The sequence below is a fragment of the Linepithema humile genome, chromosome 7, assembly GCF_040581485.1.
Source record: "Linepithema humile isolate Giens D197 chromosome 7, Lhum_UNIL_v1.0, whole genome shotgun sequence".
In the NCBI taxonomy this organism is placed as follows: domain Eukaryota; kingdom Metazoa; phylum Arthropoda; class Insecta; order Hymenoptera; family Formicidae; genus Linepithema; species Linepithema humile.
The window spans coordinates 2,229,043-2,256,136 of record NC_090134.1 but is presented as its reverse complement, the minus strand read 5'-3'; the positions used below and the strand labels follow the sequence as shown (position 1 = coordinate 2,256,136).

General features: G+C 43.3%; 1 protein-coding gene and 1 long non-coding RNA gene across 12 annotated transcripts in view; one reads left to right on the top strand and one right to left on the bottom strand.

Moving 5' to 3' along the window:
- Nucleotides 1-59: 59 nt before the first annotated feature.
- RhoGAP19D (Rho GTPase activating protein at 19D) lies at nucleotides 60-27,092 on the top strand. Of its 9 annotated transcripts, none has more exons than XM_067358843.1 (23): nucleotides 67-614; nucleotides 3,372-3,433; nucleotides 9,650-9,841; nucleotides 9,923-10,162; nucleotides 10,262-11,948; nucleotides 12,230-12,310; nucleotides 12,999-13,169; nucleotides 13,340-13,420; nucleotides 13,732-13,849; nucleotides 14,130-14,240; nucleotides 16,305-16,410; nucleotides 16,495-16,578; nucleotides 16,651-16,866; nucleotides 17,022-17,558; nucleotides 17,651-18,031; nucleotides 18,119-18,260; nucleotides 18,390-18,514; nucleotides 18,583-19,386; nucleotides 19,463-19,601; nucleotides 20,222-20,282; nucleotides 21,836-22,209; nucleotides 23,469-23,728; nucleotides 23,911-27,092. In XM_067358843.1, exons 2-23 carry the CDS (start codon nucleotides 3,383-3,385, stop codon nucleotides 24,895-24,897), a joined length of 6,948 nt encoding a protein of 2,315 aa, XP_067214944.1. In that variant the 5' UTR covers nucleotides 67-614; nucleotides 3,372-3,382; the 3' UTR covers nucleotides 24,898-27,092. The 9 variants fall into 9 exon arrangements, with proteins under 9 accessions (XP_012233122.1, XP_012233123.2, XP_067214944.1 ...); XM_067358842.1 differs by having other exon boundaries at nucleotides 12,224-12,310; XM_067358844.1 differs by lacking the exon at nucleotides 12,230-12,310 and having other exon boundaries at nucleotides 68-614.
- Nucleotides 4,371-27,094, bottom strand: part of LOC137001010 (uncharacterized) — a 63,074-nt gene continuing 40,350 nt past the window's right edge. For all 3 annotated transcript variants that reach the window (XR_010891170.1, XR_010891169.1, XR_010891168.1), the window contains one exon: nucleotides 4,371-4,920. This is a non-coding gene — a long non-coding RNA (uncharacterized lncRNA). The remainder of the gene's footprint in view (nucleotides 4,921-27,094) is intronic.

The window sequence follows — 27,094 nt, the reverse complement described above, 5'->3', positions numbered from 1 at the left end:
CGGCAGATGGCGAGACGAGTCTGTTTGGAATATCGACAGCAACCGACAGTCGAATTCATCGATTCTCTTTATCCGTTGGGAAGCGAGCGGCCGCGCTGCGGTCTTCAGCTTGAGCGGTAGTGAGAGCGGCCTCTCGGTTTCGAAGCAGAGCGAGGTTGGCCATGTTAGCAATATGGTGCCGTCATTGCAACTCGGACACGAGATAGTGCGTTACTCGCAGTTCCGCGTCCGCGATCGTTATAGCGACGTGCGGCCTTAGATCGTGGCCCGCTGGCATACAACCCGGCCCGGTGGCTGTGTCATGTACGTATCCCCAGTGTCGCAAAGTTGAGCTGCTTCGTGTCAGAAAGGAACAGAAAAGGACCTAGAACGCGCGCGCGAGAGAGGGAGCGAGAGAGAGAGAGGAAGAAAGAGAAAGCTATAATGCATCCCGGAACGGCGGATCGTCGCCGTTGCGATCGTCGTCGGGCAAGCGAAGGGTTCTGGACGAACGAAGCCACGTCGAATCCTCGACGCAACGTCGGACGCGGATGAGAAGAGGCGCTTCGCGTCTTCGTGAGACAGCGGAGGCGCTGCGAACGGCTGCAAACACTCCGCGATATTTTCTGTGCGAGGTATGTTGCATACACATAAAGGCCATCGCGATACTCATTGTCAGCAGGAACGATTTGCTCCAATTTCGCTTCCCGTCCACCTTTTCCTTCACTCTTCCGTTCGCCTTCTTTTCATGGCCGTAGTCCTTATCTCCGCCGCTGCATCGTGTCCTTTTCTCCGTTCTTGCTTACGCTTGCATCAACCTGTACTCGCAAATACGAGCGTACGCGAGTCCGCGATTTCGCTCGAGTATTCGGAAAACGCGTGCTGTTAGCAATTTCGTTCTTTGCGCTTCCGCAAAGTGTCGCGATCCCCCGATGAATCCGATATTCTTCTCTTCGCGCGTTAACAATTTCGGTAGTCTTTTTAAGAAGTGCGGTCTCTCGGCATTCGTAAGTATTTTCCTGAAACGTATTAGACGCTTGTATAAAAAGAATCCTGATATTTCTCAGGACTAAAGGCTACACTTGTACCACTAATGCTCAGTTCCACCAACGTGGATTAACTTTAATCTCGGTTCAACTTATTCTTCATCTTTTTCTAGTTCTAAGAATTAGAAAAAGGTAAAGAGTAAGTTGAACCGGGATTAAAGTTAATCTACGTTGGTGGAACTGGACATAAAGCGTTGTTCTTTGTCTATCAATTTTATATGCAACTATCATAACTGTGTTTCAATCGAGTTTTGCGAATAGAATTTGGAAAACGTGTCAAAGTTTCGCGCATGATACAGCGAGAGTTGCGAATATGTGTATGTATGAGTCGCAATTATTGCTATCGTGTAACAATGATTTCCATTCTGCGGTCGAAGTCGGGAAAAGCAGATAATGCGAAAGTGTACCTCGTTCGATCTAATTTTCATAAAGGCGATTGTGCGCGCGCGTCGACGATTGTTTATCGGAAGTAGTTTATGATGAGATGGATATCGCCTCGCGATAAGAAACGGAACGGCCAAGATCGCGTCGCATGTACCTACACGTGTGGTGCATACGTGAAATGCATCGAAGGCACGTGCGCAACGCGGCGTGTCACGATTATTATGTACAAATGCAATTTTCAAAAAGCTACGTCGCATTTTTCGCAATAAAGCCACGAGGAAGAAAGCTGAAAACGCTCAACAATTTTGCACGTTGATGTTTACCTTGGTATTTAGCTGTTATCAGTTGGTTGTAGAGTACATAGTTCGCGAGATATTTCTTATTTGATTTCAAAAACACCTGACGTGAAATAAAATATCTCGTCGAGCGATTAAGTTAACCGAAAGCTTTTTTGTAGCAAAGCTCATTTCCGCTTCCGCTTCGAGATAGCATCGAAGAAGGTCGATATTTTCATAATCATATCGTTTAAAGCCAACTTTTCCGCCGGATCGTAGCACATTTGCATCGATCGAAATTATCGCTGGGTAGGTGCGGCTTGTTTTTTTTTCTTTCAAAATTGGAGATAAACTCGCTCAACCCGACGTATTTATCCGTATTTATTCAGCGCCGGTCATTTCTATGAAAATGGAAATACTTCTCAACGATATTTCCCTGGTCTACAAAAACATCTGCCAATGTACAATCAGGAGCATCGTTAGAAAGTTGGATGCCTCATAACTTTACAAAATCACTTACTGCATTCTTAATTTTTCCATTTTTTCTTGAATGTTAGGCCAACGTACAAAATATTAAGAAAATATTAGGAATAGGAAATTGAAATTATTTTATTTCAAAACAAGAAGAAAATAAAATGGATTAACGCATCGTGAATTAGGAAATAAGAATTGAAAATAATTCATTCCGTTTCCTTGTTTGAAGTGAAATAATTCCAAAATTGTTCTTGCTAAGATTAAATATTTATTCCTAATGTTTTTTTCATTATACGTTGGGCTTTAGATGGAGATTAGAGAAAAGGAGGGCGCCAATCTCCATCTAACATCCGAAAACAAAAATTAAAAAATAAAGAATGCAGTAAATGCTTTTGGAAAGTGGTAGGAATACCCGAGCGGGATAGCTTTCGATGGCTGCTGACTACACATACACACTTTGTACGTGTGTGCGTCGTGTCTGCGATGCTTTTCGTTTCTCGCGTGAAACCACGTCAATTCGTTTAATGACGTTAATTCAACGGATGCCAAGATGTCGTTCAAGTAAGACTACTGCTAGCGACGATTCTCAATTATGCGAGGTCAGAAGCAGTCGACTAGTCTCAATCTCTATCGCTGGCGGAGAAGAGGAAGAATTAATCAATTTTATGAAAATTAAATTTGCCGTGCCTAAAGAAAAGAGAATTTTATACAAATTTCTTTTTGCACGATTTTGTGCACGAACTTTTAACTTGCTTGAACAGTTTGATAAAATCAATATCATCGGATCGTGTCTTTTATTTATGATCAGCGAATTAACAGATTTTTTTATCTGTTATGTCGATCAATTCTTTTCCCTCCCTCCCTCCTTCTCTTCCGCACACTCACATTTTTATCGCATTAAAGCTGTTCAACGATAAAAATTGTTTACTTCTTGATCTAAAACTTCAGATTGCCTCCTCAAATAATAAATCATGATATTCTATTTTCATTACGCGTAGTACAAATGCATAAAAATACTATTAGGTAGAAGAACGTATCAGTAATGTAATTTGCTGATTGAATTGGATGTAGCGTTCACCGTAAATAACATCCAAGACAAACATATATATATATTTCGTGAAACTAAAACTACAATATTTTGATTTAAAAATCTCAATTTTTTATCTTTTAAGATTGTCGTTAAATCGCTACAGTGTATGTTGACTGATTTCAGGAAAAGGTGCAATGGCTGACGACCGAAATAACCAACGCAGCTTCGTCAGGCAGTCGCACGGAGTGAGTAATGTTTTTCAATAGCTTTAATCGCTAATAAATAGAGTCGCTGATTAGTGACCGCGCACGTTGCTCTCTCTCTCTCTTTCTCTTTCAGTCCCCCCAATGTGAAATTCGCTAATTTTAGAAAAGCTACACCGGCCGAAATATATCTCGTTGTTGAATCGAGCATGTGTTCGTTCAATCGTCTCTTCTGCGGGAACGCGAATTTTTAGATTGCCGTCGGAATGCGTTCCAGGCTCTGACACTGACCGCGCGGCGTACGCTGCCGCACTCATCTCGGCGGTGCAGCGGTTCTCAGCTTTGCGATATCACATGTTTCTAATCGATTCTCCATCCTTAATCGGACAGCCGTTACAAAGCAGTATATCCGTTACAAGGCAAGATCCCTGGAATTTCTGGAAAGTTTTACCTGAAATTTTTCTTCCCTCTAAACGGCAGCGGCGATGCGTTTGAGAAATATATCGCGCGTTTCGCCGACAAATAGATGCGATTGTCAAAGCGTGTGATTTATCGCGAATCGCTCACGCGCAAAGCTCTATCATCGGAATGTTCAGATGTTCGCTAGCTAATCTCGCAGGGCGGAGAACAGTGGAAAAATTTATCCATTCGACGACTGCTTATCGCGAACGAGACACTCATCTCAGTCTCGTTTACTCGAGGAAATAAATCACAACGTGCGATTGCCCCGACAATTCCCCACCAAGATTTTCGGTAAACCATCTCGAAAGAAAGAGAGAGAGAGAATGAGTGAGAGAGTAGCTCCGGTAGCGGTAAATGCGCGCGGTGGTGTGTAAGTTTACGTAAATAAGCAGTTTAAAAATAGTCCACCGAGTGTTATACCGGAGAGCAAATAAAGCCTACTCTGCTTTAAAATCGTACGGTAATATCTCGGGGAAAATTTGCGAATTTTCTCCTCTCCTGAAAATTTCTATATATAACTTCGACTGAAAGATTTTTTTTTTTTTTTAGCACGCTTTGTAGAGCTCTTGTGTCATATCTTTACGTGCGCGATATGCGATATTTGTCATTGTCGCGATTAGACATTTACTTCGCCGAGCTCGAGTAAGATTAAAACTTCCGAGATCCGACGTTTTACATGCGAAGCCCAATATTGCATTTTATTTCGCAGCCTGTCAGGTAGACAAGTAGTAGCGCGTAGTGCGAGTACTTGCGAGTACCGTTCCGCCTGCGCGGACGGTGAATCTTAAAGGTAATCTTTTCAAAGCGCTTACTTGGTCTCTCTTGGTTTGTCTCTTGCGTTGACCCATGGCATAATCACGCACAACATACCATTACGCGCGCTCTCTTTCGCCACAATGCTTGCTCATCGATTCTCCGATTAGTTCACCCACCGTGTATGCCTGAATCTGCCTGTGATGACGCAAATCCGGTCGACATATCGAGGAGGCATCGTGCGTGCGTGATCTTGCTGAGCAAAAAGCGGACTCGGTTTTCTCCTCAGTGAAGACAGTTTCCAACGGCTGCGCCTAAAAGTAACGGCAGGTGATTTGACGAATGCGAAAAATTTTGCGATTGTCATATTTTTTTTTTTTTTTTTTTAATTGAATGATATCATGAAATATCTGTTAAAAGACATCCGTGAAATCGCGATTTATATCTTTGTGAACACTCCTGAATTTAACTCCTCTTTTTGAATTCGTCGAATCGTCATTGCATAGGGAACGAGTTCTTGATGCGGCAATTGGCGTATGTCCTCGCTCGAAAATCACGATTTCTACTTTGCGGAGCAAAAGAAAGACATTCCTCTGACACGCGATCCGACAAATGCAACCGCCATCACGCAACGCGCCAACTTATCAGTGCTTCTCGTTTCAGTCGTGTATCGATCTGAAATTCGCTTGAAAATGTCGAAAAGAAATCCATTTCTTTCAGCGGCAGTTTAATTGACTTTCTTCCGTTTTCTCCTTTTGTATTTCTTTCCCCGCAATGCGTGACTGTACTATACTCGTTTCATTTTCAATATAGAAAGTACAACGTGGTGCAACCAAAAAAAAAAAAAAAAAAAACAGCTCCATTTGCGTGCATTAGCGTGCAAAATATTGCACGGTCTGTCGCAACTGCGCGCGTCGCGAAAGCGGCGGTCGCTAGCCCTTTCGATCGAAACGGAGCGAAAAATGTCGAAGGCTGTCATTCCGCAATTTACTTGCTTTAACAGAGCTCCGCACTCCTCTCATGTCTCGCGATACAGTCGCTGGCGGAATCCGAGTCGTCGTCTCAAAGCAAGGAATGCAACAATCGAGCTGTTTGGAAGAATGTATATTCTGCAATATTGTCTTAAATCTTAATCGTCTTTCGTTCTCAATTGAAAAAAAGAGTGGATCACAAAGTTGCAGAAAATCAATGTTCAAGATATAATTTTGGATTATTGAAAGCAAGCTTCTTTATTCAAATCGAAAAGCTCTCTTTATATGTTGAATCGAAGACTTTTAAACGTACGTTATGATTCTGCAATCTGGAAATCTCTTTGCGATTTAATAATCAATTTTTTCTGCTCTTAACATTATGCAATTCTCTTCAATTTTCAATAAATGCTTAATTATTCGCGAAACGGCAGATCCAGACGAGCGTTTTCGTCGGCGGAATTAAACGAGTCTCGTAACTTGCGGTCGGGGAATCGATCGACCGGTTTAACTTTCGCGTGTGACGAACTTTCGTTTTCGACCGTCCTCTCTCCCCCGCTCGTGCGTTGTTTCATCGATTCGATCGCAGTCTCCATCATTATACACAAAATCCGCCAGCGGATTTTACTTCGGGGAAATTAGTTTTCGCCAAAATACTTGGACAAATTCGTACGAGTAAACAGTGTCGTTGGAAAAGAGAGAGAAAGAGAGAGAGAGAGAGAGAGAGAGAGAGAGAGAGAGAGAGAGAGAGAGAGAGAGAGAGAGAGAGAGAGAGAGAGAGAGAACACACCGGATTCGACTTGTCGTCGAGCACGGTAGCGGTGAGTCCGGAATACGTACGCGTGCCGCGACTACGATTATCGCCGATGGCGGTTGTTTTGTGGGAGGTGATGATAACGATGACGCAGCGTTGTCGCGGTAGGGAGTAGTACGCATCATGCCTGCAGATTCCTATTACCAGCTGGTTGCGGCCGTGCCGCCATCGTGCCAGTTATGGCTCTGCACAATGAGCGACGCGCAGTTCTCCGCTCCGATTTTTCCGCCTCTGGAGCGCGCTCGCATTTTAATTGGTAATTCGCGTTCGGAAGCCGTTCGGCGGGTATTTCGCACACCCGACACTCGACTCAGTGACGAAAGCGCGAACGGCGTTCGATGCGCGCCGCGAGAGCGTGCCTCTTTTAATTTCGCGAAACAAATCTGTCCTTGTGTTTAAAACACTTCGATTATTTAGGAATCGATTCGGTCGGAATCGCTTCTTACGCAAGAGAGCCCGCTGGTAAAACGAAATTACATAAGCTACTTGTACGGGGATGTATGGAATGGTATTAGCACCGACATAAGGAAAAACGTTCGCAAGAGAGCGATGCCGATGATTGGCGTGAACCGAGGATAATTATCGTGTATACGAACGGAAGAGGAATACTCATTACGTCGTGTATTGTTGCGCAATTGTGTTTTTCTTTCGTCGTCTTGATTAGCATGTTTACGCGGCATAAGTTAATCCGTAACAATTGGTTTTTTTTTTTCTCATTTATTGTGTGTGAGTCTCTAATGTTTACTTCATGCTTCGTGTGTGTACTCGGTTATTCCGAACTACGACTCGAACTACGTAGTAGAACTACGACTTACGAAGGAAGGTGAAAAAGTAAATGGATTTTTCTGATTCCCGAGAATTTTTACTTAAATATTGCCGCAAGACTGTTGAGATAATTTCTCCTTAACGAGAATGTCTAGAAAAATTAATTCGTCGCAATTTTTTTAGCAATTTTTTATAGATGTTTTTGTAACTGACAATAAATCCTAAATTAAAAACCAGTCGTTCGCTCATTAAATCAAGTACGGCTCTCGAAAGTGATTCTCGTTCTAAACGGACGCGAACATTAAGTCGTGACGGTGGTGAACGTGACGTTATCGATGTCGAAACCGCATGTTCGTTGAAGGCGGAAATAACAATCAACGGAGAAGATAACAGATTTCGCGAATCATGGAATCGGAACTTCGAGCAAGCGTTGACGCAAACAGGTTTGCGATTGTCCACTGATTGAAGCATAAGATAAAATTGACGAAATCTGAATAAATTTTTTTTTAAATATCTGCGTTTATATTCAACATTACTATAATGTAATACTTTTAATTTAAAGATAAAAAACATATACAACGTAAAAGATTAGAAAAATCGTGGCAATTCTGCAGCAGCAGCTGGTATAAATTTTAATTAAAAAATGACTGATCCGATAATTTAACGTCCAGTCTGAATATTTGACCGAAAATCCTGAAAACCACGTCGAGCGATCGGAAATAATGCTTTCGTTCAGCAAATATTATGAAAAATCTAAAATAGATGAAGCTCTCAAGCGCAACTGCGATCCCAGGGTGAGAAAATGAGTTCGTTAACGTGCTCGCACGGTCTTACGTCATACGTAACGCTTTTTCTTTTCACAAGAGATTTCAATGTACACAAGTGCACAATAGCGCACGGTTTCTCTCCGGCTTGTGCGCGCGCGACTCTCTTCCGCTGTCGGGGCGCAAGACGCGAGATATTGAATGTCGATTTACAAATGGGCGCGACAATGGACGAAACACGCGTGTCCGAAGGTATTGCGCGAATGTATTCACGTAATTATTGACCGGGCTCCATATTGCTCGATTCGGCGACCCATTTTACCGTTGACAACGCCTATTCTCTCCTGACCTACATCGTCATCGATTCGCTCTTCGTTTGTACTATTTGTATTCCCGTACAGAGGAACATCCGATCGACCTACTTCGCTCACTCGCCGAATACCGGAAAACTGCACGGCGTCAAACAATACGAGGGATGCGACTGCCTCGCATGACAAATCCCGATATTTGGTCCTTTTTATTGCTGCGCACCGCGTCGCTCGTATCAAATATCGTTCCGAATATCAAACGAAACGATTGAACAAAGCACGCGTCGTCGACGGAAAATGGAAAACCGTGAAACGCGCCTCTCGCTCTTATTTTCTTTTTGTTTACTTTATTGCCTGCACGCTTTTTTCCTTCACATTTCAAATATCACATTCTCCTAGCTAATATACGAGGAGGATTCCAAAATATTTATCTTCTTCCGAAAGAAAATCTCGATCGAACAAATCCGAACTTTGAACTTTGAACATTCGAAATCTTGAATTCAACTTTTCTCAATAATAAACGTGTCTCGGGAATAAATGTTCTTATCTTCGCGCGTGCTTCCAGAAACACTTCCCTCGATTTTTAACGAGCAATTTCACGAAGCAAATTCCGTTCAAAGTCTCAATGCTGGGTGCGCATTACAGCAAACTAGTGCCGTCGTATTCCCTGGCGGTTCGCCAAACTTTATTCAACTCGAAAGAACGAGACCGCTCGACATCTCTCCAGCACCGCCACCTCCACTTTGGGGTCGGCTTGGAATAATTCTTGGCGAATATCCACGAGTCTGTCTGGCGCATTTTCGCGTTGCATCAACTTTTCTAGTCCTAGCCAGCCTACCCAGACGGTGCAGAATGGAAGGAGGGGGCGGAAGGACTTGATCAATGTTACGCAAATATACGATCAGCGCGTGAAAACGGAATTCTATTTCGATAATTCGAACCTAATCCGGCCTTCAATATTTGACAGCTGCGCGATGTTTGTTAGCCGCTTGAAACGAATAGCTATTACACATATTGGTATTGGAGCTTTGCGACGCGCAAGACGCGCGCTGGCGCGTGTGTGTGCGTGTGTGTATTTTTGCGATTTGCTCAAGTGTGCTTATCATCGATATCGAGTAATCGAAAACTTGATTGGTGAATCAAATCGATATAAAATCGTGTTTTCTATCAAATGGTTTCGATGTACCACTCGAGGAACGTGCAAATATATGCGAACGAAATGTTGTACTGTTGTTTTGTACCTTAAAAAAAAAAAACCCAATGTAGAATACTCGAACGAGGCCGACGTTTGGCTTACTAGCCGTTTGAATTTCGAGACATCGATCTTTTGGAAGCACCTGTACCTCAAAAAATATTCCTGAAAGATTATTTACCGACTCGAGCTTTTAATTAATTGATAACGATCGATTGATGATTGATCACAGGTAGGGCATTCATCCCCCCCGCTGTCGGCGCCGGATTCGGGCTCTAGTCCGGGCGGTTCGGTGTCCTCCAGATCAGTTCAAAAGGAGAACTCCCCGCCTCGTGGTCCCCGCACGCTTTTGCTCAGGCGCAGCGAGAATGGCTACGGATTCACATTGCGGCACTTCATCGTCTATCCGCCCGAGTCCTGCTGCGTGAGTATCAACCGGCGACAATCGCACGCAAAGTCGAGCGAGGATAAAACAGAGTCTAACAAACGCGCCCTTTGATTGCAGATGCTGCCGGGACACGAGCGGACCAAGATCGACGAGCCTATGGACACGATTTTCGTGAAACAAGTGCGGGCGAACTCGCCGGCAGCCGAGGCGGGATTGCGCACCGGCGACCGCGTGGTCTCCGTCGATGGAATGCCCACTCGGGGCGAGCAGTACGCCAGTGTGGTGCAACGCATTCAACAAGCGGGCCCGTGGCTGCGTCTCCTCGTCGTCTCCAAGGAAGACGACATTTTGCAGAGGGTACGTAAGACCTTTTTTTTTTACACGCTTGCGAGAGGAGGGGGGAGAAAATTTTATAAATACGAATTGGCGGATAAGTATTTTTCTCAAATTCGTTAGTACTTCGGCGAGACGGCGCACAATCCCGAGACGAATCAACGCCCGCGGCTGTGTTCCCCGGAGAGGCTGTCGCAGAAGCAGCGCAGGTCCATCAGCATGATGCCAGGCTCGTCGCCGAGAACGCGGCAGTCCTGGGTCTATTCTTTATCGTCATCCGAGAGTTCGAATCATCACGAGGAGGCGATCAGCAGGAGTCAGCAGGCTGCGTGCGCGGACGGTAGAATGCCGCCGACGATGTCTCAAATTCCACCGATCGCGGAAACTCAGATCACGAGTGCGTTGCAACAGCAGCAGCAGCAACGAAGAGACGCGCAGTCGGAAGCAGGCGCGCTACACGATCCCTCGGAGGACGCCAGAGCTGCGGGGAGAAAGCTGCACCTGGTGCGCGAGGACGCGCTGAAATCGAACAGCCGCTCGTCTCAGGACTCCAAGTACGATCTGTACGACAGAACGCGACCCGAGTCGGTGTACTCGCGACCGAGCAACGAGCAGCTCTACGACAGAATTAACGATCCGATTTACGAGCGTGTGCGTGTCAGCGAGCACCACCCGCAGCATTATTACCAACCGTCTTTGCTGCGTTATCCGATGTCGCAGGCGGAGCCGCAGGTGCCGATCTACCGGCCGGCCAAGCGGATGGTGTCGCGACGCGCCAGCGAGGGCAGCGGGACCGCCAACGACTCGGAGACGAGCTACGGCAGCATCGACGCGCTGAGATCGAGCGAATCGAGCAGGCTGAGCATCGAGTCGAGACGAGACTCGTCGCCCGCCGCCAGCAAGGACAGCACGTCGCCGTACGACTCCACGTCGACCCTCACCGGTAACGAGTGCTCCGACGATTCCGTCATCATGAACAGACTCCGCAAGAGCTTCGAACAGAAAGCGGAGTTCTTGCGGCGGCCCAGCCACCCCATCGGCTGGTCCTTCGAGTCGACGTCGCCGCCGCCGCCGCCTTTGCTGAGCAACTTCCAAGCCGCGGTGATTCAGAGGGAATTCTACGCGAGGCCGCAGAAGCTGCAGAGATCGATCTGGCCACCCGGACAGTGCGAGCAGCAAAGGCAGCAATCCCCCACGAGAAGATCTCAGGAAAGAAATGTTGTTGCCGCCAAGCCGAACAAGCCGTCGAATCAGAACGTGCAGAGGATAAAAGAGGTGGACTCCAACTCCGAGTACTCCAAGCCGCGAAACGATCAACAGCTCGAAGACAATCAATCTATCATCGCCGAGCACTGTTACTCGTCACTTCCCTACGACAACGAGCTGGCAAAGGAGCAGCAGTACAAGAGCGCGAACAAGAGTAACCTCGTCAGTATTTTGTCGAGGATACACGAGAATATTAGCGCGAATCAGCAGCAGACGTTGCAACAAGACGAGAGAAACGGTTCTTCGTCGCTGCCGTCATCGCCGGGACCGGACAAGAAGGGGGGTGACACGAAGTTTCCGGTGCCGCCGCAGGGTCTGCAGATCGTTTCGAGGCGCGCCAAACAGTTCGAGTCCGGTCGTCTGATGAGCGACGGCGACGAGCCCGCCGGTGATCGGACAAATCTTTACAAAAGCGAGTTGTCCAGATTGTCGAACAAGAGAAGTGTGCCGAATGTGGCTGTGCGGAAACGGGAGTTCGAATCGAAAGCCGAGAGTCAAGAACAGAGGAGGCTGCCGAACAGAGAAACCAAATCTCTCGACACTGGTAAGCGTAGTTATCTTCTTTTTTTTAATCAAAAAAATTAAATATAATTGCTCTTTGGTTTTTTCGAATGTAATTTGTCGCACTTGACAAATACGAGTAAAATTAACGAAATTGAGGGAAAAGATGCAAATCGAAGTAGAACTTTGAGACAATAGAAGAATAAGAAATCCTATGCAGCAATCTATAATATCACAAATTATTATGAATCGATGTTTTTCAAATCCAATTGAGAGCACTCTCGCATCAATATTCAGTGAACAAGTATCGCCGTTTAGGTGCAGTATTGACAGGCAACAGAATAATTCCTATAGGCAGCAAGCATATCCATTGCGCGCCACCGGCCGACTATAAAGAGAGTAAAGGTAGATAAAATTAAGAAACTGTGTGCAACTGCTGTTTGTGCACTGTTCGTCTTGTGCCGCTCCTTGTGTTGTTGGTGATTTGTTTGCATTTCTACGCAATATGCAATACACACACACTTACGCATATATATATATATATATATATATATGTAACCGCGTTAAGTCGCGTAATAATAATAATAACAACTCGTGTATCATAATCTCGTTCATCATATAACAGACAACGGTATAATAATTGTTTTGCACATTTCCTCGCTTCTTGTTAAAAACGTAGATGGATCTTTGTCCTCGAATAACAACAATAGAGACGAATCTAAATTTACTTCTTATAATTCATTATAAACCATCGGTTTATAAAAGAGACGCGCAATTTGTTCGCTCTGCTTCCAAGCGGAAGTAACTGGATAAAGTTACAGCATACCGGAATTTATCGATAGGCATTATACACAAAGGGGATATTAACTGCCCTCTCGCACTCAATGTTTTTGTTGCTCAGCCTCTTATGTAATTTAAAATAGCAACAACTAATGCTTCTGCATAGCGACAACGGTAGCACGCTACTTTCGTTAAACCGATAGACATGTTTAATATTTAGTGACATTGGCGCGTAAAAATATGAATGTACGAGAAGTATAATAACATATCGTGACGGAAATGATCTCGTCTAATTAATCGTGTGATCGGACAGAGGTGCCCATTATGGAGACGGAATCGGTGCGTTTGAGAGCACGCAGCAACAGCGCGGAATCCTGGGAAGCTACAAACGGCCCGGCGGCACGAAGCGGCTGTGCCAGGCATACGTGGCAGATCGCCGAGGAAGAAAGTATTGAGGACGATAATAAAGCCTCCCGCAAGCAGGGTAATTATTCGCAGACCAAATTGCAAGTTGGTCAGTTCCTTTTGCAGCTAACCACTTGTTCCAACAGAGACGCATCATCGCTCGCGCACACACACGCACACGCACACTTTTACGGGGCATAAAGGTCGAGCATAAAGCGTTAATAATCGTCCCATTGATTTCTCTTTCAGTGACAGTCAATGGTTCTTCGTCCAACGGCTCGACGACCAATAACGCCATCGTACTCAGGCGACAGAAGAATGCACAGATCAGTGAGTTTAAACGATGAAGGATATTTTTAACATTACCGTGCAATTATTGTGACGCATGCGTCGGGCACAAAGAGAGGGAAGATCGTATTTTATCGGAATTATAAGCGCACTTCTACTAGAATCTATTAAAATCTTTTCTCCGTAAAAATAATACTCTTCCTCTGCACGGATCTTAAGGTTGAAATGATGAATTAATTGAAAGGCTCGGTTCGAAACAATTCAGTTGAAAAACAAAGAAACGGAAGATGAAATCGATATAAGCCATAAATGATTGATACAATCGTATTGTAATTGGTACAATCGTTTAATAGGTGACGAAGATCGCGCTACCAGACGAGTTTCGTATCTAAAGGCTACGTGGGGCGAACGTATGCACGTCGACAGCGATCTAGAGCTCAGCGATTCGGAGCCCGTTCACATTCACAGAAGGTAAACGATGTTCCGACGCGCATTTCGCACAGTTTGCAGAAAACCACGCTGACATTTAGAGTATGCGAGAATTTCAAGCTATGAGTTTAATTTTCCCTTCTTGAACGTACTTATAGAGAGATTGTCGATGACAATCCCTTCCCACTTTCTACTTATATTAAAACGTTTGTGCGTATGAGACGAGATAACGGGCGATGTGGCAATTTCGCTTTGTTCCCTCAAAGGGTGTTGACTGTAAGTATATTTGGAAACTGCACATGTTCCGTGTCCATGTTTCTAGTGAGCATAGACGATGGCGGCCACCATTATTTCCGAGCGACATAACACCTCTACGACGCATCTTTGAAGATATGACACAGGCCGCGTCCTTACATAGAAACTCTCATCATCGGTGAGGGCGAAAAAAATGCTTTTAAGAAGCACGGGAAAAGTGTTGCGTATTTATGCTCCGCGTTTGGCTCCTCTAAGCTAATATACATCCGCTCTCGCTCTCAATGCGCCCTCCGTTCCTGTGTTTACGTTTTGCGCTACTTAACTGCCTAATGATAGTGAATAATAATCGCGTTGTAGCGATAGAAGCATGACGACTGTACGTACTTCGTGTGTCGTCTTCCGATGTTATCATGCAGAATGTTTGCATTAAAATGAGAAGAAGAAATCGTCGATGTGTTTTCACACCAATCGCGTTTTCTGTGGAATGTAAAAATTAAAAAAACGTACAACATAAAATTAAATAGATTACACAATAAATTTAAAAAATGCTTGAAATAGAAAATTTGATTATCCAAATATTAAGTAAACCAAGTTGTTTGAAAGATATAAACAACTCTGAATTGAAAAAAGTAACATTAAGAAATGTTATTTACGAAAGAGCGAATTAAAAAATCAATTCGAGTCACAATAAAATTGATAAACGAAATAAATAATAGTACTCGATTAAGTATGAAATAAAGAGTAGAAAAATTCAGAAAATTGCATATATTATATAAAATTGAATATATATATATAGAGAGAGAGAGAGAGTCAGGAGAATTGAATTAAGACGCAATCCGAATATATTACAACTTCGAAATTTGTATGTGCTTATTGTTAGCAAGTGATATTAGATAAAATATGCTTCCTTATTTATACAATATTAGGGTGAAGTTCCGAAAAGCCTCCGATTTGCTTCAAACTACGTTTTTTATTGTATTTTTGCGTGCTGATTACGAATATGATCATGCCGATTGGCGACAAGATCATTTTCAAAGTCAAAACTCAAAAATTATCGCTTTTTTTAACATTATTTTGATAAATATTAATGTAACAAAAAAATGTTTCAAACAAAAGTTATAGCTCTTAAAAAAATACATCATTTATGTCCTATGCATATTTTGCATAGAACCAATATTTTTCGAAAAAATAAGATAATAGGAAAGACAGTATGCAGTGGGTTCCGCTTTCTCGGGGGGGCATCCACGCATACACTGTACAACGTGAAGCGAGGTTCCAACCTAAACCCATGTGTATAGTTTTCTGGTGATGGAAGCCCCCCGCAGGGGGGCGGAACACAATGCCTCCGCGCATACATTTTCCACGTGAAGCGAGATTCTACATGGGTTTGCAATTTTCCACGCAAAGCGAGGTTTCAACCTAAACCCATGTGTATAGTTTTTTTATGGTGGAGCCCCCCGCAGGAGGGCGGAACACAATGCCTCCACGCATACACTTTCCACGCAAAACGAGGTCCAGCCCAAACCTATGTGTATAGTGTTGTAGTAGTGGAGCGAAACCCACTGAATCCACGCATACACTTTACAACGCATTATCTCATTTTTATCGAAAAATATTGGTTCTATGCAAAAAATGCATAGGACATAAATAATGTATTCTTTCAAGAGCTACAACTTTTATTTGAAACATTTCTCTATTGCATCAATATTTATCAAGATAATGTTAAAAGAAACGATAATTTTTGAATTTTTTCAAGTTTTGACTTTGAAAATGACCTTGTCGCCAATCGGCATGGTCATATTCGTAATCAGCGCGCAAAAATACAATAAAAAGCGTAGTTTGGAGCAAACCGGAGGTGTGGGCTTTTCGAAACTTTATCCCAATATTATAATAAAAAACGTATATATTCACGGCTCTACGATTTCAAACTCGATATTGTTGATGTTTGTGCTAGTCTAGATTTCATGTAGGTGAATATGTTGATATTCTTTCTCAGATGCTGATTTATGGGCTTATTGTTACTAACAGAATCCCACTAATAGGCTGAAGATCGGTATGACATCGCTATTTTCCGTGTCGTTTAGGAAGAAAGACGAGAATATAGAACTTTAGTTGTGAATACTGTAGCATTGTCGTAAAATTTCTTCTGCTATCTCTGAATAATGGCATTGTATCATATTGTACTCGTGTACTTGTAAGCAGCAGACTCAAACGGATAAATCTTTTGTTTTTTTTTTTTCAGTAATAGTATCTCTATTACACACGATAGCAATGATGGAACTGCGAAGGATCTCGAACCGGAGCGAGAGGGTACCCTACATGTCAAATTCACAGTGCTCGATGGCAAGGTGAGATGACAAACCCAATAAAAAGAAAAAAAATCGATGGGATGATCACGATTTATCTTTAAACTGTACTCATAATGATTTCAGCGATCTACCGATCGTTCCTGGAAGCAAGTCTGGGGTGTCCTCCGTGGTCCTATAATTTACTTCTACAAGGATCGTCATAGTCAGGTGAATAGCGATTAAACAAACACGTCCTCGAACAAAATATAAAAGAGATATATATTCATACTTTAATTTCAGAGTCCTTCGCTCAGCACCGAGAACGAGACAAATATCGGGCACAGCATCGACGTTAGATGTTCCGTGGTCGATGTCGCCGGGGATTACACTAAACGGAAACATGTGTTACGAGTGGCGAATCCTACAGCGGAAGTGCTTTTGCAAACCGAGGACGCGGCATCTATGGCACTCTGGTTGAGATCACTTCATTCTCACGCCGCCGCGGAGAAATCATCGGTGAGCGCTAATTGCAAGACGTTCTATTCGTGCGAAATAAGATCACTATTTAAAATAAAAGCAGTGAAAAGAGATGTCTTCTTCTTAACTTTCGACTTTGTAATGTCACTTGACGAGTTTCTTTTACATTTTTTTTTTTTTTAATACATTTATAGGACGCCGTATCTTGCACGTCAAAGCAACAGGCCGTTCCGCAAACTCCGACGGGTTCCACGAGCCCAAATAGCAGCGTTCCTTCGAGCAACAGTCAAAGACTGAGCCCTCTGCCGAGTCACAAGGGCATCAAGAAGTTAACGTCGTTCAGAAACCGCTCGCCGACCGGTCAGTCGCCAGTGAATAAGACACGCAAGCCGAGCAATCAGGTGATGGAGTCCTTATCGTCGCCCAAGTCGAAAACTTGGAAGGGAAGGGTGGCGAAGCAGTTCAGGAGGATGCACGGTCAAGCTGGCGGCGCGCCTTCCTCGCCCACGGCACAGCTGCCGCCCGAAGGAGCCACTTTCAAGATGCCTCTCGAACTTTGTCCGCCGTCTTCGTTCTCCGAATGCGTGCCGCTAATCGTCGAGATGTGCACGAGCATCGTTGAAGCGAGAGGCCTCGAGGTTGTGGGAATCTACAGAGTACCCGGAAACACCGCCGCGATCGCTCAGCTCACCGACAGCGTCAACAGAGGATTCGAAAACATCAATCTTCAGGTAACCGTAACACATCTTACCGATGTATAATTTTTTTCTCGCATGAAATGTCACTGTAATGCGAATGTCTTTATAAAATGATTTGCTTCCAGGATCCAAGATGGAGTGACGTTAACGTGATATCGTCGTTGTTGAAATCGTTTTTCCGTCAACTTCCCGATTCCTTGCTCACGGCGGAACTGTATCCCATGTTCATCGACGCCGATAAGATAGAAGATCCGCAACGGAGAATGACGACGATACGAAAATTATTGCGAGATCTTCCGGAACATCATTTCGAGACGCTCAAGTATTTAATGCAGCATTTGAAGAAAATAGTGGAGCACAGCGAGATCAACAAGATGGAGGCCAAGAATTTAGCCATCGTTTTCGGACCAACGCTGGTGCGAGCGAGCGGATCAAGAGACAATATGGTCACCATGGTCACCGATATGTCGCATCAATGTAGAATAGTCGAGAGTCTGCTGAACAACGTAAGTTGTTGGCGATAAGAAAAGGAAATACAATCTTCCGAACAAAATACGAGTGAAATATCAAAATATCAACATGTTTTCGAACAGGTCGATTGGTTCTTCTCGGAGGACGATTTGGACGACTTGAGCAGACTCAGCGTAAATTTAAACTTGCCAGTTGACAGCTGCGAAGTTGAACCACCTAATACCAATCACAGCCTTTTGTTGAACAATATTCAGAAAATCGAAGGTATTTCATATTATTCAATTGCTTTCTCTCGCACTTGTATCTTTTTAAAAATAATAGTCGAAGTTACTGTATATTTTACTTGTAGCAATAGTATATTTATTCTGCTCGCCTCTCTTTGTAATAAAACAGGTATGCGCGACATGGCGTCGGCCAGGGACATTGTATCCTCAATCATATCCGCAGCGAACAAGAAAATTCAGAGAAGACGAAAGACTCAGGACGAAATCGATAACGGCGAACACGACAATGGCAAGGTTAGTATTAATTGCAACGCGCGCACAAAAAAATCCTGAATTTTATTAACAAAAGAATTTAATATTAGGACAAATCGAAGCAAGAATCGGAGAATTTGCCAATAATTAGGCAGAGCATGGCCTTGAATGAGCGACAGTGTTCCGTCAGCGAAATTGTGCAGATGCACGAAAGCAAAAATCAATCAAATCAGTCTGCGGATCGTTCCGAGCGATCTCTGTCAATTGATGCCAATAACGGCAGTTCGTCGAATCGAGCGTCCCCGTCGTATCGTTTCAAGTATTTGAATCAGTCCGCGCCCTCGTCCATCGATTCTCCGAGACTGTCGAGCGAAACTGGTTCGAGTCTGACAGAAACGATCCCTACCGAATCCAGCTCTTCGTCCAACGAGACGAAGCAAAGCAACGACGAGATAACGATTTTGACCTACGCTGGTTTGAGCGCGACCACGCAGGAGCGAGTGCGAAAGTTCGAGGAAGAAACAAAAGCGATGCTGCAAAGAGATCAACATCGGCAGCGACTCGAAGCCGAGAAGAGGGAAGAGGAGAGACGAAGAATCGAAATAGAGTGGCAGTTGGCGAAACGAGAGATGGAAAACGACGATCTTCTCGACAGTATCGTCGACACCACGGTGTCGCCGAGCCTCTTGTCGGAACGTCTGTCTGGTCTGAACGAAAGATTCGGTGATAAATCACTGATCGATCTGTCGGAGAGGCACGGGAGATCGCGATCGACCACGAGACCGCCGCTGTCGATAGCCGTGCAGCAGCAGCCCACGATGTACCATAAAGCGCAAGCCACCAATCAGTTGACTAACGTATTGGGAGAGAAGATGAATAACGGCGTCATTAAGAAATTCAAGACGGACAAAGATGTAAGCTGATTAAGATTCTTGTCATTTCTGATCGATTAATTTCGCTCGCTTATGTGAACCGCTTTTGGCGTTACAGCCATCGATGGAATCGATCTGTTTGCCGCCAGTCCGTTACGGGAGTCTAGATTCCTTGCACGAGGTTCACAATCTGTCGCAGTCCTCCCCGTCACCGTCGCAACAACAGCGCGGCGTCCCCGGCGACGTCTCGGATGATGGTTAGTATCGCATTTTTTTTTCCTTCTAATTTCAAATCGTGATTTCAAATCACTATTCTGAGTCTTTTCGTATGCACTCGACGCTGTGATAGATATTGAAGCGATTCTTTTGTGCTGTCAATATATTCGGAATAGTTATATATTTATATATATATATATTATATATATTGCGAGAAACCTGTAAAAGTGTATCTGTGAAGCAGTGTTGCAACACGCGAACATGATTCTCTTGTACTCGCTATTCGGCAGGGAATATCTCGAAATACTTTATGACGAATGACGCGCGTGGGAATTCAATTTGGTACATGAAACGACACTGGCAGTCAAAGTGCAAGGGATAAATATATTCGTGTACGTTGCGTGTGTAGGTTTCGAGCTGCGTGAAAAAAAAATAGCGTTACGCAACGCTAGAGGGACAACTGTCATATTTTCAACATTTCTCGTGTGTAATTAGCGATTCTTAGAAACGTATGACGTTTTTCCGCAAATACGTTCGATTTCTCAAGTCCGCGCGTACAATTACAACGCGTACAATCTCTCCTGTTATATATCTACCTATTCATATTCTCTTTTGTATCTTTTCTCTATGTAATATTGCTTCTGACGATCGGTGAGTGTAGCAGGATCTTGTTTTCTGCAGTGGACACAGAAGATACTCACTATTAACAAAAAGCTTTCTAGGTACATTCCTCTTCTTATTTGCTTCAAGCAGTCTTTTGGATTATTATATAATTATCAGATGTATGTTGTACAGAGTCATTGCGCGCGCGTGCACACAAAGACACACACACACACACACACACGTATCATTGTTCGGAACTAATCGTCCGAACTCTTATTTTGTTACATTATCGTTGCGCGAACACGATTCGGAACGTAGCAACTTTCGCATATTAGTACGAACACAACACACAAAGCTTCTTGCAATGAAAGCATACTTAATTTTAGAAAATACTATCTTTATCACATATCCGCGATTAAACGCAAAGAGGGTCAGCCACAAAGAGGATACTGCGGGAATGAAAAGGAAAATGGTTTTCAGGGGAATGTCTTTTGGCCGATCCTCTATTATTCATTGTTGTCATGTGCTGCATGTCAGTCTTCGGCTTTCGGCGTTAAAAAAAAAAAGAGATTTATTTCACACGATTGACTGCTTTCTGCGATCTTCAGTAATTCGCTCTTGTAAATGTAGTCGTCATCAAAAAGGTGTGATGTTTTCCATTAATGATTCTATGAATGTGTCCGATATTCGATGGGAGAATATATTTTCGAAAACCAATGATCTTTTAGCTATTTTGATTCTTGGAAAACAAATTCTCAGATTGCGAAAATCGCTGAAAGAGAAAGAGCAAAGGAGAGCGTAACCTTTTTCATGTCGACTACGCAAAAGCTGTCGGATAAATAATCTCTCATCTCATGCATGTCCTTCGAGAATCTCACGAGCGCTTCAAATAATTCCTCGATCGTTGCTTGTTGTTCCACAAAGATCATGAATCTTCTTAGAAGAATCACGTCTCCGTGCCATCGCGAGCAAGTTGCAAGCAATTTTCTAACGATGAGTTTGAAGGCACTTTTGTCGATATTTCGATGGCGCGTCTGGCTCTTACTGTTAATGGAAGTAATCTAGTGTCGCACCTTCTTATCACACACGTGTGCATCTCAAAATCACTTATCTGACTGCTCGTCTGCCTGCCTGTTCTATCGTTAACCGATTTTGCCTCTGCCGATTAAATGGTGCTTTTAATGATAAACTGATTATCTGTCCGCCTCAGTCTACGTCTTTGCGATCAGACACGCCCGAAAAGAATACGAGTGTAGTTCGGGCTGAAGAAAAACGGTGATATTCCTTCCAAGATACTCGGGGCCACGAAGGAACGAGAATACCGATCCGTCGAGCGCGCGCAAAACTCGATCCTCAGATTCGATTATCCCCGCTCTCAATCCGCTTTTTCTTTCTTTTCATTTTCTTTCTTACGTTACGGTTTCTCCGGTTTGTCTCCCTCCCCCCGTGGCGCGCGTTATTTATTTCCGTTGGGTCGCGCGACAATGAGCAATCGGCGCGCTAAATCGGATCGAGAGAACGCACCTCGGATAAGAAAGACCATAGAAACGTGCACGGCGGGTCAAGACGCAAAGGAGGAAGACGAGAGAAAGAGAGTTGCTCCGCTGGCCGCAACCACCGCAATTATGACGATGCGAATGACGAACGAATGGTTCAACCCCACCACGTACAGGCACACCGCAAGCCCGGGTTTTTGGTGGTACATATCGTCCCACCTGTACGGTACCGCAGGTCCCGGTAGCGCCACCCCGAAGACACCGGTCCAGTCGCCAATGTCAATGCCAGTGCCGGTCGCAGCGGTCCCAATGCCAATGCCCGTCCCCGTGTCAGTGCCAGCAGCAACCGCAGCAGCTACCGCAACCGCAGCAGCAGCAGCACCATCGCTGGCAACTGCTGTCGCGTCTCCAGCAGTTCCCCCATCATCGACATCATCATCATCGTCGTCATCATGCGCAAGAGACGCGCGATCAGCGAACGACGAGCCCGCCGCTGTGCCAAACTCGGGGCTCACCGCCACCGCCAAGACTCTAAATCGATTTCTTCGAGGTAAATTCTAGGTCCGCTGCCAGACCAGAGTCTGAAAACCGCCACATCCAGCATCCGAGATGTCCAACGAGCTGACACAGCTGGCTCACTCGAATGGCTTTATACACTTTTTTCAGTTTACATACACTACTAAGCACGCGTCCACGCCGTTGTTTGTACTTTCCTTCGACTAACCGTTCTATCACGTGCGTGCCGTCCATCATCCATTTTTCGCATACGCATTTGTCCGTGTCATCATCTCTCGTCGACTATTTACGCCGCAATCGCGCGTCGACAGCGCGATCGAATCAACCCCGTTAATATTTCATACGCGATGTGTATATGTATATATGTGCGTATGCGTGTGTGTATACATATATATCGCGACTGTCAGCGAGAAGAATGCGAGCGAATTTTCATAGCTTCCTCGCGCGGAGAAGCAAATGCCATTTTGAAGCTGCCGTCCGTTTTTTCACCCCGCTGTATACGCAACAATATATTGTCTCATTATCGGAGACGAGTGACAGCAATACTTTAGGTATATCTTTCAAGGGATAGTTTTTGAACTGTGTATGTTTTTTTTAGTAATATTGTTTTCGGAGATTTTCACGCATTATGGCACATCGTTTCTTTTATCCTCCTTCCGTATCTTTTTATTTTCCGCAATATATCGCATCTAACAATACACATTTTGTTTATGTTGTTTCCTCAACAGCAGTCTAAGGAGGATTCATAACATTTCAAGTTTGTTTCTATGCTTTAACATACGAAAAAGGAAAGAGAAACCGACGATAATGCTGATTGCGTTGTTGTTGCGATTATCAATTTGTAATACAGAATGCTGTACAGTTGACGAAACAGTGACAATTTTAATGACGACGGCGTGATAAACGCCAATAACGACGCTGATGAGAATGAAGATGATTATTTATTAATTAATTCTTTATTAATAGTCGTGTTCACGCGTGATATCGACCATGTTACGACGCTCTGCTCATTATTATTGTTTATATTATTTTCACTGCGGTGTTTTTTGTGTTGCAATTTTATTTTGCGGGAATGCATTCACGCGAGAATTCACCAGCTGTGATAAACGAAGCGCATATTGGCACTTTCTGGCATTCACTTTGTTTAGCGATTGCAGTCGTGAATTATATCTGTTATAATAATGACGTTATATAGTAACAAATCGGTGCTTTGAGTGTTTTTGGTGTATGAATTTGCGTGAGAGTCTGCGCGCACTTTGCACGCGATTAACTCGAATCAATCTCCCGTTACAGGTAGCGACCTTCTAACCAGCCTTACGACTACGTTCGATCGCAAGTGGAGGTCTCTCATTAATCAGTCGTCGAATCAGGCGCAAACTCCTCTGGAATCTACATCCTGCAACAGAGGCGATGCAGCAGCGGAGCAGCAGCGGCAGCAGCAGCAAAAGTCGAGCGCATCCCCGAAATTCAAGTATCCCACGCCTACGGAAGCCTATCGCGATCCTAGTCTTCACAAGTCGCTCGAGAAGAACCATCTCTCCCGCACGAAAAACGTAAATTATTAGTTCGATCGAGTCTTTTCCTTTCAAGCTCTTTTTTACGTTGTCAAACAACGTTTTAAACAAGACATTTTTTTAAAACGTATATCAACATGTAAGAAATAGATAAAAACAAGTAATTATTGAATTGTTCTCAACAGACAGAATTATCATCGTTTTCGTTTCGATTGTTGCAGGATACCCCGGAAAAAGACACCGACTCAACGATAACCGATGACACGCCGCATCCTTTGAAGTCTGTCACGCCGAATAACGATAAGCTAAAAGCGGAGACAAAGCCAAATCATACGACGGAGAGAGCGGTGGATTTTAGCGAGAAGGACAAGAACGGGAGAGATGCGGACGAGAGGGAAGATTTTATACGCGTGGAAAATGCAAAATGTTACGAATTGACGAGCGAAAGGAATATTCAGGAAGACATATCGGAAAATAACGATGTCGACGGAAAATTTCAAGACAACGGCAAGAGCCATCATTACGAGACCGGAGATTCCAGTTACTCCAACAAGCTGAAAAAATTCGAGAGCTTGACGAATTCCGAGGCGAGATCCCGTCTGAAACGATCGGAATCTCTAAATAAAAGAACACCCGAGAACACTACTTCGCGACTGAAGAGATCGGAGAGTTTAAATAAACATTCGACCGAAAGGCTCTCGCCGCTCAAGCGATCTGAAAGCTTGAACAAGCACTCGGGCGACCGATCGGAGTCACCGGGCAGCAAACTGAAGCGCTCGGAGTCGCTGACGAAAACCGAGAAAACCGAGTGCAACATCAGCAAGCGGCGGCAATCGGTGCGAAAGGAGAGCGCCACGAAATTGAAGCGGAAGAACGGAATGTCGGAGCGATCGATTAAACGGAGACACACGGTCGGCGGTACCAAGGATTTCGACAAAGTGCACTGGCTCGATAATAAACTGCAATCCGAGACTGAGAGGATCATCAGGAGCGATTACAGACCGAAGAAGAGCCAGCTCAGAACCAGTTCGCCCGATCTCAGCACTAATCGGGTCAATATGGCCGACACGAGTTTCCTGATCGAAGTGAGCTTTCGCGGACCCAGTAACGTCGTCTTCAACGTAACCAATGCCGCGCGGCCGCAATCGTTGCCGGACGCGAATCTCGCGTCGAAGGTGTTTAAGGTACCCCTTGAAAGTCACGTATAATACATTCGAATTCAATTACTCGATATTTCTATACCGCCTTTTAATAATGCACACGCGGTGCTGCCGTCGTCGCACGCACACACTTCTTTAAAAATATACCCATATCAAATTTATATATCCCGTATTATATTGAAATAATTATATTGGATCGCATCCGGTGAATCTACGTCTAAGTTTGTACACCGATATTATTGAATCAATCGTCACTCGCCAACGTGCCAAAGAGCCCATCATTGACCACTTTATTATTATATTATATTCATTATATTATTATATTCATCAGTTGTAATAAATTAAAAGAGAAAGTGCATCTATCACACTCTCGACACTTGATTGATCATTGAATTGGATTAATTTTTAATACAAGTCGTTGCAACAAGCGGAAAGGTTATTCTGGAAAGGCAGTCTGAAATAGTCGGACTCTACTTCTTGAAAAAGAAATAAAATAAAAGACGGGTTTTTTTCTGGAGGCAGCGGAAACTTGACTCAATCAAGTTGTATTGAAGAAACGTAAGAAAGTTCTTTAGCGGTTATACACAAATCTAAATATATATGTATATGCATATATATGTGTGTGTATATCGCATGTAGTATTTGCCTTGTGTCAATTATATACATATTATTATACTTGTGAATTGTGATTGTGACATTTTTTGTACATAAAATGTATATGCGAGGGTAACTCGACTAAATTTTAAATATCTATTAAGGTGACTATATATAGTTAAGGTCTGTCTTCAAATTTATATTTTAATAATCACTTTACATCGTCATGGTTGTTCTGCAGCATGCGTACGATACCGCTCGATCCTCGTACGCGGATTGGTATTGGCTATGCGAGAATATTATTTTTAACAAATGCTACAAAAGTGATTGTTAGGATAAAAATCATGACTGTGCATGGCGTTTTACGGGCGTAAAGTCGCTGGATTTATCACGATAGGTTGTCGCGAGCAATCGATACACTTGAAAGTTTTTCGAAAGATAGCGTTCTTAACGTTAAAAAACTTTTTATGTAAGAACTCTTCGATAAAAAAAAAAACACGATGTGATAAATTTTAATCTACTGCGCGTCTCTTAATGTATACATATCGTTATGCATTATCTGTGTGTGTGTGTGTCTGTATGAGTGCGTAAATGTATGTGTGTATATAGGTTTACATGTCCGTATATATTTTTTACATGCATTGTGATAAATATTACATTAACGATCAGTTTGAGACTACTGTTACGGCATTGTAAATTTTATCACGATAGTAAAAGTCAAGAGAAACGGTGCCGTCAATTATATGATGATCGGTGCCACGCACAATGTAAAATTTTCCCATCATAGGCCAAATAACATAAATATCTGTATGAAATCGGATGGAACCTTGCTGTCTCCCTGGATTGGCAAAGTTTCACAATGTGCTTTGCTATGAAAATGATATATTAAGTGGTGCATCACGTGTATATGTATTTCTTCTATTACTGTTAAGTAGTAATTTTTCAAGATATCTCAGACACTTGAGTCTCTCATGTGAATTTTATTAGCATTGCATTATTTATGTTTGAGATAGTTTGTACGAATGTTTTTTTGTCTTTATTTACTCTTGCAATTTGCGTCAGGTTTTTTAAATAATTAGTGCCGTTATACGCGTCAAAGTTATTGATAAGCGATGTCAAGCGTGAAACTTAAGTGCTACGAGTGTACGTCACGTCCAGAAATTAACTGTGGATACGATATGTATATCTGTGAATTATGTAAGAAGCGATATATTAATCGCGATTAATTTACTATTAATATACATATAGATCGTTAATTCTTTCGGGATTGGCGCAATATATTCTCCATAAACTTTACGCATTTGAAGAATAATGTATAAATACAACTATCGATCGAGCGAAATTTCGCGCAAACCATCGTACATCGCGCGTTATCTTTGCGACGCGGACACAGCGTCGTTTAGATAATTTTACGTAAATTCACGTAAATTATTTACTGTCGCGCGAATTGACAATCGATTTGATAATGCTTGTAAATACAATTGTAACTAAATTCTATATGAAGCAAAGATAAAGCGATATTTATTTCGAAAGAAATAGTAATTGTGATCGTATTATTTATTATTATTAATCGAGGCGGATACGTTTACTGCAAAATTCGCAATAACATTGAATGAAATTACAAATAAATATATTATTATGAAAGGTTAGT

Coding starts and splice junctions, on each gene's coding strand:
- RhoGAP19D (XM_067358842.1), top strand. CDS start 3,383: ATGGCTGACGACCGAAATAACCAACGCAGCTTCGTCAGGCAGTCGCAC. Junction 11,949..12,223: donor AACCAAATCTCTCGACACTG/GTAAGCGTAGTT, acceptor ATCGCCGTTTAG/GTGCAGTATTGACAGGCAAC. Junction 18,515..18,582: donor GCGAACACGACAATGGCAAG/GTTAGTATTAAT, acceptor ATTTAATATTAG/GACAAATCGAAGCAAGAATC.